We start from the raw sequence: 13,218 nt of genomic DNA, 5'->3' as shown, positions 1-13,218 counted from the left end.
TACAAACATATAAAAGCGTTACTTTTCGCGGAAAGTGAGATCGTTACACGTCCATTCTCGTCTTCAATCCCTCTCTCTCCCTCCCCCCCTCTCTCTCTCTCTCTCTTCCTTTGTTCATCACCAATTTTTTTTTTTTTACAATTCCTTCTTCCCTTTACACACTCTTTTACAAGGTGAACCGAACGTCCACGATTAATAGTAGCTTTTTAAATCCTCAAGAAAGGAAAAGGCAAAAACTATTCATCGAGTCATAGTAGTATAATTCAACGTTCGACAAAACGTGCAACAAGTTTGTGACCGATGTGTACAGTACATTAAATAATAATGGAAAAAGAGGGGGAGAAAGAACAAGAGACATTCCGATATTCCTCAAAATCGCATAAAATCGATCGAAAGAAGAAACTTTTATTCTAAAATGGAAAGAAAACGATTATGTTCCTCGATCGAAGCTGCCCGTCATTGACTACGACTTCTTGGAATGGTCGTTCCGATACCTCCTCCCTCAGGCGGAGAGAATCAGCAATCGTCTTTTTCGATTCTTATTGGCAAAAGGAGCAATAAAAAACGGAATACAGAAGGAAGAAAGGAACGACGGTAATGACGAGCCGAATATAGATGACGTAAAATCCGTCAAGCTTCCCTCATTATATTCCTTAGGCACTCTCGAACCATTCCTCTCTTTTTCCATCGCTTTCTCTTCCTTCTCTTCCTCCTCCTCCTCCTCCTCCTCCTCCTCTTCTTCCTCCTTCTCTTCCTCTTCCTCCTCCTCCTCCTCTTGCTTCTCCTTGTGCTCTTATCCTCCTCGTCCTACGCTTTTACCGGAGCTCTTTGCAAACCATCGAGCGTCCGGAACGTTCGAGCACTAGAAACGAATCTGAAAGAAACGATTTTTCTGAATGCAGGCCGAAAATTGCCCACGGTAATAATTATTGCGGGGACTTTCTTTTAAAAATCACCGAGCCGCAAGTAACAAATGAAAAAGACAGAGCAACGTAAAAGAAGGACGGGAGGCGGAGGAAGGGAAGAGAAGGAGAGAAGCAAAATCGATCGACAATTCGAGAGGAAAAGAAGGTCAACGCTGAAGAGAGTTTCTCGCTTTCTCGTCAAATCGATTCGTGCGATTCTAATAATGTGAAAACCCTGAAAATCGTTTTCCACTCGTCCTTCCCTTCCTTCTCTACCCGTTTATATATCTCCGTTCCTCTCTCTCTCTCTCTCTCTCTCTCTCTCTCTCTCTCTCTCTCTCTCTATCTGTCTCTCTGTCTCTCTCTCTCGCTCGCTCTTTCATTCTCTCGATCTATTTAATTAAACAGCAGCACGTACAATCAGTATCATGTGCACAGTTACCCATTAAATTTATTGTACGATACGATCGTTTGTTCTTTCGACCGGCAGAGTACGATTGAAACGGATATGCCGTTAAAGTCCAAGTTTAATTGGAAATGACGGTGTCTTTTGTGTTTCTCGATCGAGGATTACGATAACGGAATCGAGTTTATATCTCACAACCTTCGCCGTGTATTTCGACGTGTATTTCAAGAAGGATACGATACCGGGATAGACGAACGTAGAAATTGTGATTCGTTTCCGTTCGGACGTACTACTTTCTCTATAGTACTACTCGACCATCCTAAAAATAATTCCGATATCCTCATTAATCCGTGAAATATTGGAAACATTTTAAAAAGAAACATGCTTTTTATCTTGAAAACAATCCTTCGCATAAATCTTCGCTCGTTATACGAATACGAATATATTGTACATTCGTACGAGTATATCTTTAATCCTCCTTTACTTTTCCCTTTTATATCTTATTTTTCATTGCTATATTTTAACTATACACCATTATTCTAGCTTTTGTAATTTCCACATTCAACTTGCATCTCCCTATTCTATATATTGAACGATATACTCGTATCGTTCGATGCTCGAAACATAGTACAACGGTGCCATTATAATGGTCTCCAAATGATGAATTATCGAAGCTCTCGTCGTTCACGAATCTATGAATTCATTGATTTCGTCAATCACATTTCTGTTTAAAGCTGGATACGGGCTAGGCCGATTAATATTCATAGTTTTATTAATTTGCTTCAATAACTGCGCATGATTATTATTTTACGACTGTATTTCAACTAAAAAGAAATCTATTGTTCATTCGATAACATCAAACCAAATATGAACTATAATACAATTATACGATCATTTTCCTCTCTGAATTTTATTTTTTCATTGGTATCGTCCGACATTCAAAAAATAAAATATGTATCCACGGAACATACGTTGGTGCGTACATCGACATTTACAAAATCGCTTATACGTAAAATCAATGATACCGAACATTTCCAAAAATTCATATAAAATCTACTTTTCGTTTCGCATACCTGTTCGTTGTCGATATTATATACGGTTAAAAAAAAAAAAAAAAAAAAAAGAAAAAAAAAAGAAAAAAAAAGAAAAAAAAAAATAAAATAAACAAAAAACAGAAACAAAAAAAAACAGATCTGAAAAGGCAACAATTTTTACGTTACTTTAACAAGAGAGCATGAAATTTGTCGCGTGAAAAAACACGGGATACTATCGTAGAGAAAGAACAGAAAAGAGGATAGTAGAGAAAGGAGAATTTGAGTTTTAAAAACGCAATTTCAAAAAGCACTATTCGGAGTCGTCGTGGCGTAACGTATGTACGAAGAGAAAAGGGATGCTCAATGCGTCGAGGAAGCACAACCTGAAACTCGGAGATCAGAGATGGACACAGGCGGCACGTTTGCCGAGGGATGTTTATTTTTAGGGGGTGCTCCTAGAAGCACCGCCGTACTTTGCCGGGTACTCACTTGGTCGAAGGAGCCGTTTGTCGAGTATCATATCGTACAACACTCGACCTTTCTACCCTGACTACGACTACTAGTAGCTAGGACCGGTAGCAGCAACAGTAGTAGTAGTAGTAGTAGTAGTAGAAGCAACGTCACGATGGTACCACCACTACTATACTAACCTCGACTAACGCAACGTAGCAAAAGCTAGCTCGACCCTCGGAGCTATCCACGGATAAGGGGATACTTTGTTTGCCTGCTACTCGACCATTGCTAACCTTGCTACCTTCCAGTATATATACCTCTATAATTTACGACGAAGCGCGAGGTATGAGCTATAGTGTCACCTTAACGAGTATCATTAGCTTATTCCTACATCTGCATTTAAATTTCTTTTTATCCTATATGGTTTATTGCAATTTCACTCGCCCCTATCGTTGTCAAAGGTTTTTTTCTCTTTGCTTTAAAAATTTGCCAAAACTCCGTAGACGGATTATCGCAAAACCGTGTATGTTTCCAAACAACGTTACCATCAATTTTATTACATACTGTCGTTGAATAGATCGCATGAAACTCGACGCTCGTCCAAGATCGCCGTGAGCGTCGTTATTATATCAATAAATCCTCTCACGCTCGCATATTTTCCCTGAATACAATCAGCACGCATGCGGTCGTTCTCGAAAAATATGTAACGAGTTATCGGCATCGAGCGAAACGCATTCGAAGCAATTCGATTTAGTCGTCGATTCGATATATTTCCGTCCGTGTATGCCTACAAATTCATACTATATATATATATATACATATATACATACGGATAGCGGTTCTATAAGTACATATATACTTATATAAATATATATATATATATATTTATTCAAATATATATATATATATATATATATATATATAAATGAATGTATAGTAGACATATCTGTGTTTTCCATTATAGTACTGCGTTTAATTCACGATTAATGAGATTACTCTCGGTCTCTATAAATACACGTTTTCTGTCGCAGACTACGACTTTAATCCATTCGAATCGAGTACTCGTTAATTACTTTATTAGACTCACCTAAGTATCTTACTCGCTCTCATGCATTCCCGCTTTTTGAAAAAACGAAGTTTGTTTGAAATCCAAGTAGTAGACAAATATAGATATGTATATTTATCTATTACATATATATATATATATATATATACATATATATCTACAATACATAATGTATATACATCGATAAGATTTAACGTCATGAAAGAAATTGGAAGTTACAGTAACGACGAGGTAAACATGTATATAAATATAGATATCTACGTATCGAGAAAGTTGTCGTAAAACGTGGACAAGTTAGGATAGGAATATATATATATATATAGAGAGAGAGAGAAAGAGAGAGAGAGAGAGACAAAGAGTGGGCAAAGGTCGCCGCAGGGCCATTGAGGGAATCGACGAAGGGTGAATTTTGATTCGACGGTCGGCAATGCCGTTATAAATTTATATCGCGCGTGCATCGAGAATAAATCTGAATCGGAAATCCTTCCTGCGGGGAAGGCGGCTCGTTTCGAGGACTTTCTTCTCGAAAGGGATCCTCCAGTCGAAGGGTGAAAATAGCGTTGAGAGGAACGAAGAGACGTTCAAGCCAGCGAAAAAGCTGAAACGAGGGCGTGTCGAGATAGAAAGAAAATATCGTTGTGAAGCTTCTCTCTCTCTCTCTCTCTCTCTCTCTCGCTTACCCGGTGGTGGTGGTTCGAATGCAAATTTAACTTTTCCTTTCGCGGAAGAAGCAACTCCGATGAAAAGGCGTAAACCATGCCGGAGGTGGCATCGAATCGCATGAGTGTTGGTGAAAGCGGAAAGCCGCTAGTGAAAAAGACGAGAAAAAAGAAGGGGATAGAAGAAACGAAAGAGTAGTGGGAGGAGTAAGAGGAATAAAAGGAGAAGGAGAGAGGTGGAGAAGAAAGAGGAGAATGTACGAGCATCCCTTCGATCCAGGCGGTCGAAGCTTACGTAAGCGTCAACCCTCCTGTCTTTCAAATTACTCTCGTGTCTCACAGCGTGCGCGAGTTTCAACGCGACTTTCCGGCAGGGAAATTTACGACTTTTCCAAACGTCGTTCTTACGGTCTACGGGCAAGAGAATAAACGAAGGAACGAACGAAGGAACGAACGAAGGAACGAACGAATGAATGAATGAACGAACGAACGAACGTACTCGCGTCCGCTTACTTGGCCATACTCGAGCTTACGTAAATTGTTCCACCTCCGTAGTCGGCGTAGAGACTTACAATGACCTAAGCAGGACGATTTCTCATTCCGGATGAAGAGTAACGTCCTCGTATCTTCTACTACTTCGTATCTTTGTACGCGACTGCTTTGAGAAGTAATTCGGTCGTTCCCTTCTAGGATCTATCTGCTTCTAGCAATCTTTTTACGGGTCAACACAAAATGTCGAGAGAACGAACAACGTTTGTACTTTATTAGAATTAATCTTTTTTACTCAAAATAGAGAGAAAAAGAGAGAAAGAAAGAGAGAGAGAGAGAGAGAGAGAGAGAGAGAGAGAGAGAGAGAGAGAAAGAAAGAGAGAGAGAGAAAGAGAATAGATGAAAAATTATTTTCATTTAAAGATTCTCAAAGGTAAACGGCAAACGCTTAATTAAATACATTTAATAATTAAATACGATGGTCGAATACATCGTCGCAAGACAACGGGAGCAAGCAGCTTAAACTGTCGCGTAAAATCGATGCGTCTGTTGGAGGAGGCAAAAGGCGAGTCGAGCCAAGGAGAGAGTTCTCCTCTTGCGTGCAACTTTGGGCCGACCAAAATGAGACTATTTCTCATTCCGGACGAAGAGTAACGATTCTGCCGTATCCTTTGTTGCTTCCTTCGTGGTCGCACGGCGGTCACCTTGGTGGCCCGAGCTCGTACTTTTGACCGAGCTAAGTTCTCCAGACTGAAATAACGCGTTCTGTCTGTCTCTGTCTTTGTCTCTTTGTTTGTCTCTCTCTCTCTCTTTCTCTCTCTCTCTCTCTCTCTTTCTCTTTTCTTTTCATTTTTCTCTCTTGAATTTCTGCTGAATGCTCGTTTCAAAATCGATAAAAATTAATAATCGACAGCTCCTGCTCATCTTTTTCTTCTCCATTTCTCTCGGTCTCTCTTTATTCTCAACACATTACTTTTACGCGAAATAATTATGGCACTCGATGTATGTATAACGGATATCCTGCTGCAACGCATTCTGTAGTATTATCGACGTGCTTGGTTACTCTGACTGAATGAATTTGACTCATCCTTTTCATCGTTCAAACACGTTACAAATGTTCTTAACAATTCAAATGTTCATTTATCTTCTCTCAAAGTTTAAATATTCTTTCTACTTTATCATATATTTTACTAGTACCATTAAATAGTTTATATCAAGAGAGCTTCCTAAAATATCCCACCAATCCTATTTAAGCTCATGTATGAATTATTGGGATGGTATCTCGAATCGTATACCTACACAAAGTGTCTATAGAGATTTATTACTTTCGAGTGGAATTATCGCGTTTTCATACGAGATATATATATAATCGCTTTGAAAAAGCAAAATGTTCGTCTGTACGATGCTCGTCGATCCGATCGATCGATCCACTCGACGATCGGAAACGGTGACATTTCGAATACACGAGAAAATCCTTCTTTTAATTGCACCTATAATAAAGCAAATATTCGGATAACGATCTCTCGTCGAACGAACGAGCGAGCTTAGTTGCCCAAAGCGATCACGGTACGTGGTCAGTCGAGGTTTTTTTTTCATTAATTGTATTTTTATACACTGCATAACTGAAGTTCTCATCAGAGTACTTATACGACACACGTGCGTTTAAAAAGTTTCACGTATTTATATAAATTTTGTTACGAATTTATGAGAGAGAACGATATTAAATTACACTTATCGAGTTTACAATTTGTTATGTCGTTACAATTTTCATATAAAAATATTACTTAGAGAGACGTTTTTAAACGCAAAATACATTTTCTCAGAGGTTCTCATACCACGATTCACACTTTCGTCGTTTTCATTATAACGAGGAGAGAATCCGTGCTTTCGAAAGCGGCACGCCGGTATTCCCAAGCGCAGTGCAATTTGTAGCATCGAAAACTGTTCGGTAATTTACGTCGAAAATCAAATTAACTCCCGTGAATCTAATCTACTCTCGCAGCTAGTCCGGTTAACCTAATTTCTTTTTTCGTCGACGTTATAACGGCGCGAGCTTTTCGGAACATGTCTCTCTCTCTCTCTCTCTCTTTCTCTCTCTCTCTCTCTTTCTCTCTCTTTCTCTCTCTTTCTCTCTATCTTACACTTCCCACTTTTCGATCGAGCTTTCATTCTATCACAGCTTTTCACTTGCGACGCAAAATATCAGATTTGATGTTGCGTCTCTCGTAAATATTCTCAACGATTTTACCTCCTTCACTCGACTCGATGTCGATGACATAATATTCGATAGTTAGAGAGAATAATTCTGTATGATTAATTTTCTCACGTTCCTTCAACGAACCCACTTGTTCCGAGCGTCACTTTGTTTGGAAACAACGATATATCGATTATATCGCTGTCAATATGATGTAAATCGATTTCAACCAATCGCCACGATTACAATTATTTTTCAATTTGAATATTTACGTATCGTTTTAATATTGATATTTAAATATACGAATAAATAAAAGTATCAAATGTTATACATCATATATATATATATATATATATATATATATAATCTTCAAAATGTGAAAAAATTCGAATCATTCCTTATCATGTTTCCGCGAATTAATTCAGTCGAGTTATGTCATTAATCAAAATGTGAGTCGTCAATTATCAAAATCATACATGAAAACTTTCTATGTGACAATTGAATATCTCATATACAATTTCTTTATAAAACTGTTTATATTATTTGTTTTTTTTTCCATTATAAAAAATTTCCATTTTCTTTGAATCGTTGATCTTTGAATCGTCAATTTTCCTACACACATATCGATCGATAATCGATGTATGTTTACCTAACGATGCTTAAAACGCTAAACCGAAACAATGCATCCCAAAGTTTACACTCAAAATGCAACGTAATCGAAAATACATCCTAGGAAGATTCGCTAATATAAACGAAATAACATAGAGGTTTAGATAGACAGGCCGTTCATATTCAATCCACCTGATTTCCGTAAATGAATTATAGCCGGATGTTATGAATATTAAGTTACAAATGCGGTTTCAACGTGCAGTGCATTCAATTCGCACGATAGTTAATCCATCCGATTGGCACAAACCATTTGTAATTACATCGATAATAATTGAACGTGTTCAATAGGGTAAGAGTAAGTTATGTTACTCTATATATATATACAGAGAGAGAGAGAGAGAGAGAGAGAGAGAAACATATATATATATATATATATGTATCGTAATAATTTGAATCAACAATTGATAAAAAATCGAAATAGCATTCTAAATATCCCGTGAGTTAAGATAGAAAATTTTAACGAAAGATTTTAACGAAAATCAAGCCTCGAAGTGGTGCAAATAAAAGGGTAGTCATAGAGTGAGTAAAATAAGAGAGAAAGAGAGAAAGGAAAGAAAAAGAAATAGAGAAAAGGAAAAAAAAGACAGAGAATAAGAAGAAGTAGTAGTAAAAGTAAAAGAAGGAGAAGAAAGCTCCTTCCTTCGTTAGGAAGAGGCAGGCCCCTTTCGGCAGGATATATGAGCACGAAGGAAAAAAGCGTCGTTACCGGAGGCTCATTAACGGGAACTACTCCCAAGACACCCCTAGCAACACCTTCGGTTCCTGTCTGCAGCCGAGAACCTTCTCCTCTGCCTTCTCTACCCTTTCCATACCCTCCCTTTTCATCCCTTCTTTTTCTTTTCCGGCGGCCCCATTCGCTACTTCGTGAGGGCCGCTCCAAGGTTCCAGCGAGAAACGTACAGAGGTCCGATACTAATTAGTCCCCCGTTCCATTGACGTAACCTCCCTTCTCTCTCTCTCTCTCTCTCTCTCTCTCTTTCTCTCTCTCTCTTTCTTTCTCTTTTTACCACCTACTTTCCGCACTTCCTTGCGACACCTCTTTCTCTTCACCCTTTCTTTTCTTTGTCGTAGTTACCCAGACCAACGTAATATCGATAAACGCGCCACTCCAACGTTCTTTCCTTTTCTTTCCTTTCTCTCTTCTTCAAGACATTCACGCTTCTTTCTTTTACGCCTGCAAGACTTGGACACGAGTCAAATCCACTCTATACTCTTCTCATCCTCCACTTACCCTTTGCCACCCTCTTCTCTCCCATCGTATCTCTCGTCGATCGTTAACTTTTACTTTGTAGCACCTTGTTTGCATGCCCCGTCTAACAGCTAATAAAATGTTTCTCGTTTCCTTCGAGAGAAAAAGAAAAAAGAAATTCAAGTATCAAAAAGAAACGCCCCGGCATAATTATATGATAATATACCATTTGACCATTTTTCACATAACCATTTCATTTCATGATTATATAATATTTCTTATTATCTGAATGTATAATCAATGATAAGCGTACGTTTAAAAATTATCCCATACCTTCCATTTTCCTTTAATTTTTTCTATAAGAACATTTCTTTTCGTGCTCAAAATCTCGAGGCCATATTTAAAAATAAATCGGAGAAAAAAAAGTGAAGTCTTCAGTAAACCCTTTTGTACGACAACATTATCGTTGAAAGAGGCACTTGACCAAAGGGTAGAAGGGATTAAATTGCGAGGAAGTACAGAAAGAAAGAAAGGGAGAGAGAGAGAGAGAGAGAGAAAGAGACAGGCAGAAAGAAAGAGAGAGAGAGATATCAAAGGACCGGCGTCGAAATTTTGAGGTGCTCGCCACTTGAACGTCTTCCTCTCACACGGAAAGCGTACGTCATTCTAGAGGATGGTCGCCCCAAGTTCGGTAGGGTGCTATGGGGAATAATTAATGAGAGGGTGAGAATATCTTCTTCTCTGCGAACATACGTTTAACGATCCCCCCCTCTCTCCTTCCCTCTCTCCCAAAGCTGAGGTAGGAAATGGTAGAGAGGCAGAAGCCTGAAAGATATCCATGGGGATAGTTCTACCTACAGATGTGCAACGTGCGAGCACGTACTTCTATAATTGTTAGCGTGGCTCGAGGACAATCCTTAACGTCCCGTCACAGCCCCGATCCCTCTCACGTTCCAACACCACTATCTCTTAAACCCTTTTCTCCTTTATTCTGCGTCTGATGTCGCTAACTCGATCTCTAGGAAGAAAAAAAAAAAAAAAAAAAAAAAAAAGAAACTTTGTCACATTTTTGATCCCTTTATCTTGTCAATAAATTTCCATGAAAATTCCTCAACAATTTGCGCGACATTGTTTACGATCATTTTTTCTAATTTTCTCGTTAATCGTTTCCTCGTACGTTGTTTTAATGCGTTCAACGATAATAAAACATAGTAACAAAACGATTCCGATCAATGAAGCATGAAAAGAAAAGAAAGAAAGGAAGATGAAAAACGTGATCGATTTAATTTCACGCGTTGGGACAATAAAATTTCATTGCTTGGAAATAACGATCTCTTTAGAGGGAGAAAGATCGAGATTCGATCTCTCTTTCTCTCTCTCTCTCTCTCTCTCTCTCTCTATATATATATATATATATATATATATATATATATCTTTTTTTCTTTTAATTTTCGCATGGCAATAATCATTACAATGCAAACCGGTCCTATAGATAACATCGATGTAATAGTGGCTTGTCAATATGAAATCCCTGTATTTGCGGATTTGCTTAGTCGCATTGATAACAATCGCGATCCTATGATTCATTTATAATCTGATACATTATGACGCATACCTACGTAATACGTCATGCTTGATAACGTATTATATTGAAAATTGAGATAACAATATGTATTAGTGTCTTTAAATATCAATGATCCTAGTTGAACGTCGAGATGTTATCCTTGGAAATTCAAAATTGTAATATTTAATTTTTGTAATATGTAATATTTAATCTTTACGTTATTGTTTTTCTTTTTTATTTTTTTTTAGAATTAACATAGAATTTTAACAGTTAACGAGGTTCATTGAACGAAAGAAGAAGAAGAAGAAGCGATTTTCGTAGCTTTGAAAATTTTCGTGAAAAAGAAAAGAAAAAAACAAGAAAGAAAGAAAGAAAGAAAGAAGAGAGGAAAGAGCCGTTTGGCGAGATCGTGAACGGCTTAAAATGCTTGCAATTGCTTCTTTCCTGCACACATATCGAGCTAACCATAGACGCGACGATATTCTGTACGCTTCAATGCTTTTTACGATGCATAGTCCCAGACTTTGATCGTTCGTACAAGGCATTTTACGGTTAACTGGTACTTCGACCGTAATATACGATTCTTAAGGCCGTGTTCAAGATCTCGAAAGTGCAATAGCTATTATATGAAACGTTGTTAAGTTTTCAAGAGTTCGCAGTTTGAATATTAATGCAAGGAAGACTGAATACCATAACTAAAGGACGAAGTTTCTGTTCTTCTATGTACGCCCTGGTATTATTTAAAGAACACCGGATATAAGTTTTTTAGACAAGAAAGACAATGAGAGTACGGAACTCTTAATGAAGAATAAATTTTATTGTTATCATCGTACAATTACAAAAAGATCTCTTTTCTCTTTTTGTTTTAGGTCTCTTGGATACGGAAAAAGGATTTGCATATCTTGACATCGTCGATTCACACGTACACAGGAGATGGGAGATTTTCCGCCAAACATCCTGAATCTTCGGACGAGTGGACGTTGAAGATTGAATACGTGCAGCCTCGCGATGCCGGAATTTACGAGTGCCAAGTCAACACCGAGCCTAAAATGAACTTAGCCTTCACGTTGAGAGTCGAAGGTAAAATCTAAACTCGTGATGTTTCTATGTGTAAAAAAAAAAAGAGAGGGAGAGAGAGAAGGAAGAATGGAAGATAAAAGTGAAAGAGAGAGAGAGAGAGAGAGAGACCAAAATAAAAAAGAAAGAAAAGGTGTGGAGAAAAAAAGACAAGATGGAAGGAGAAAAGATGGCATAGAGTAAACAACAAAACCGCAATCCCTTTCATGACTGCGGGGCTCTAAAAATAAAACATCAACGCCTTTTTTCGTGCGGCACCTTTGAGAATTATCGCGCTATTTTTCGTCGCGTAAAAATAATATAATGATTTATGGCTCGTTCGCAAGCAGAATACGCTCACTAACCACGTTCATTGCCACGATATTAGTAACCAGTTAAATGTAAAACCTTTAACGTCATGTTGTTACTTTTGCAACGAAATAATATATACGTACGTATAAAGTCAGTGAAACAATTATGTTGGATTACGATAGCTCGTTGCTATAAAAAAAAGAAAAAAAAACAAAAAAAAGAAGAAAGGAAAAGAAAAGAATAGGATTAGAAAGAAAGAAAGAAAGAAAGAAAGAAAGAAAGAAAGAAAGAAAGAAAGAAAACAAAAAAAGAACATATCGTATACGATCCCGTAGGTTTGCAATATAAAGAGATGACGTATATCGCTTTGTAAGCGCTTATCATTTGTGTCATGAAAATTGACGCGTACTCACGCCTCCTTCTCTCTCCCTCCTACGCTACTGTCCTCGCCACGCGTTTCTATACGTATGTATGTACATACATATATTCGCATCAAAGAAGATTCAATATTTTTTGTGCCCGATGTAAAGCTTGATTAACCTGCTCGTATATGTTTCCGATATTTTTTTTTCTCCCTTTCCTTTTTAGTTTCTCTTTTTTATTTTTCTCTTTTTTCACGTTAACATGAATGCACGCGTATATATAATGTATATACATTTACATATATACCGGGTATCTCATTTTAAACTATATACCTAAATATTTCCTATCCTATTTATTTTATAAGCAAATATTTCAAATTAAGTTTCTAGAAGATAATATAATATTTATTACAGTTTATTTCATAGATGACGCTTTATTATAGCCATAACTATTTTTGTTAACGATAATCAATATTTTATATTCCTAACAAAAATTCTAAGCTATATCAATAACGAATCCAATGAGTATCTAAGAAAATGATATCTGCCAACGATATCTAAGTGTATTAGTTCATTGATCTTTCATTGATCTTTCATTGAGTTACGATATCTTGAAGTTTAAAAAATTATAATTTCAATAATGTTTTTTATATAACTCTTAACCGCACTTCAAATTATTACAATTTCAAAAATGTATGAATGAAAAGAAATAAATAAATAAAATTGACTGATAAATTCACTGGTTATCAGATGTTTGCAAGAAAATTAATCGCATTGTTGCAATTATACAGTCTATTAAACTTCAAAGCACCTTAACTCGATGAAATATCAATGAAAAGGTATACCGTAGATACTCTTTG

At 37.2% G+C, this 13,218-nt stretch overlaps 2 protein-coding genes across 2 annotated transcripts in view; one reads left to right on the top strand and one right to left on the bottom strand.

Annotated features, from left to right (window-relative positions):
• LOC118439767 (lachesin) overlaps positions 1–13,218 on the top strand; it is a 129,679-nt gene that overhangs the window by 110,506 nt on the left and 5,955 nt on the right. Inside the window, exon 4 of the mRNA XM_035861831.2 lies at positions 11,498–11,708. Within this exon, the coding sequence (XP_035717724.1) occupies positions 11,498–11,708 (211 nt within the window). The remainder of the gene's footprint in view (positions 1–11,497; positions 11,709–13,218) is intronic.
• LOC146873170 (zwei Ig domain protein zig-8) overlaps positions 801–13,218 on the bottom strand; it is a 78,821-nt gene continuing 66,403 nt past the window's right edge. The window contains exon 8 of the mRNA XM_085655100.1: positions 801–874. Coding sequence (XP_085511226.1) covers positions 816–874 — 59 coding nt within the window. The 3' untranslated portion in view covers positions 801–815. The remainder of the gene's footprint in view (positions 875–13,218) is intronic.

This window comes from Vespa mandarinia, chromosome 2, assembly GCF_050613455.1.
Source record: "Vespa mandarinia isolate Hongniang chromosome 2, ASM5061345v1, whole genome shotgun sequence".
Lineage (NCBI taxonomy): Eukaryota > Metazoa > Arthropoda > Insecta > Hymenoptera > Vespidae > Vespa > Vespa mandarinia.
This window is presented reverse-complemented; position numbering and strand designations above follow the sequence as displayed.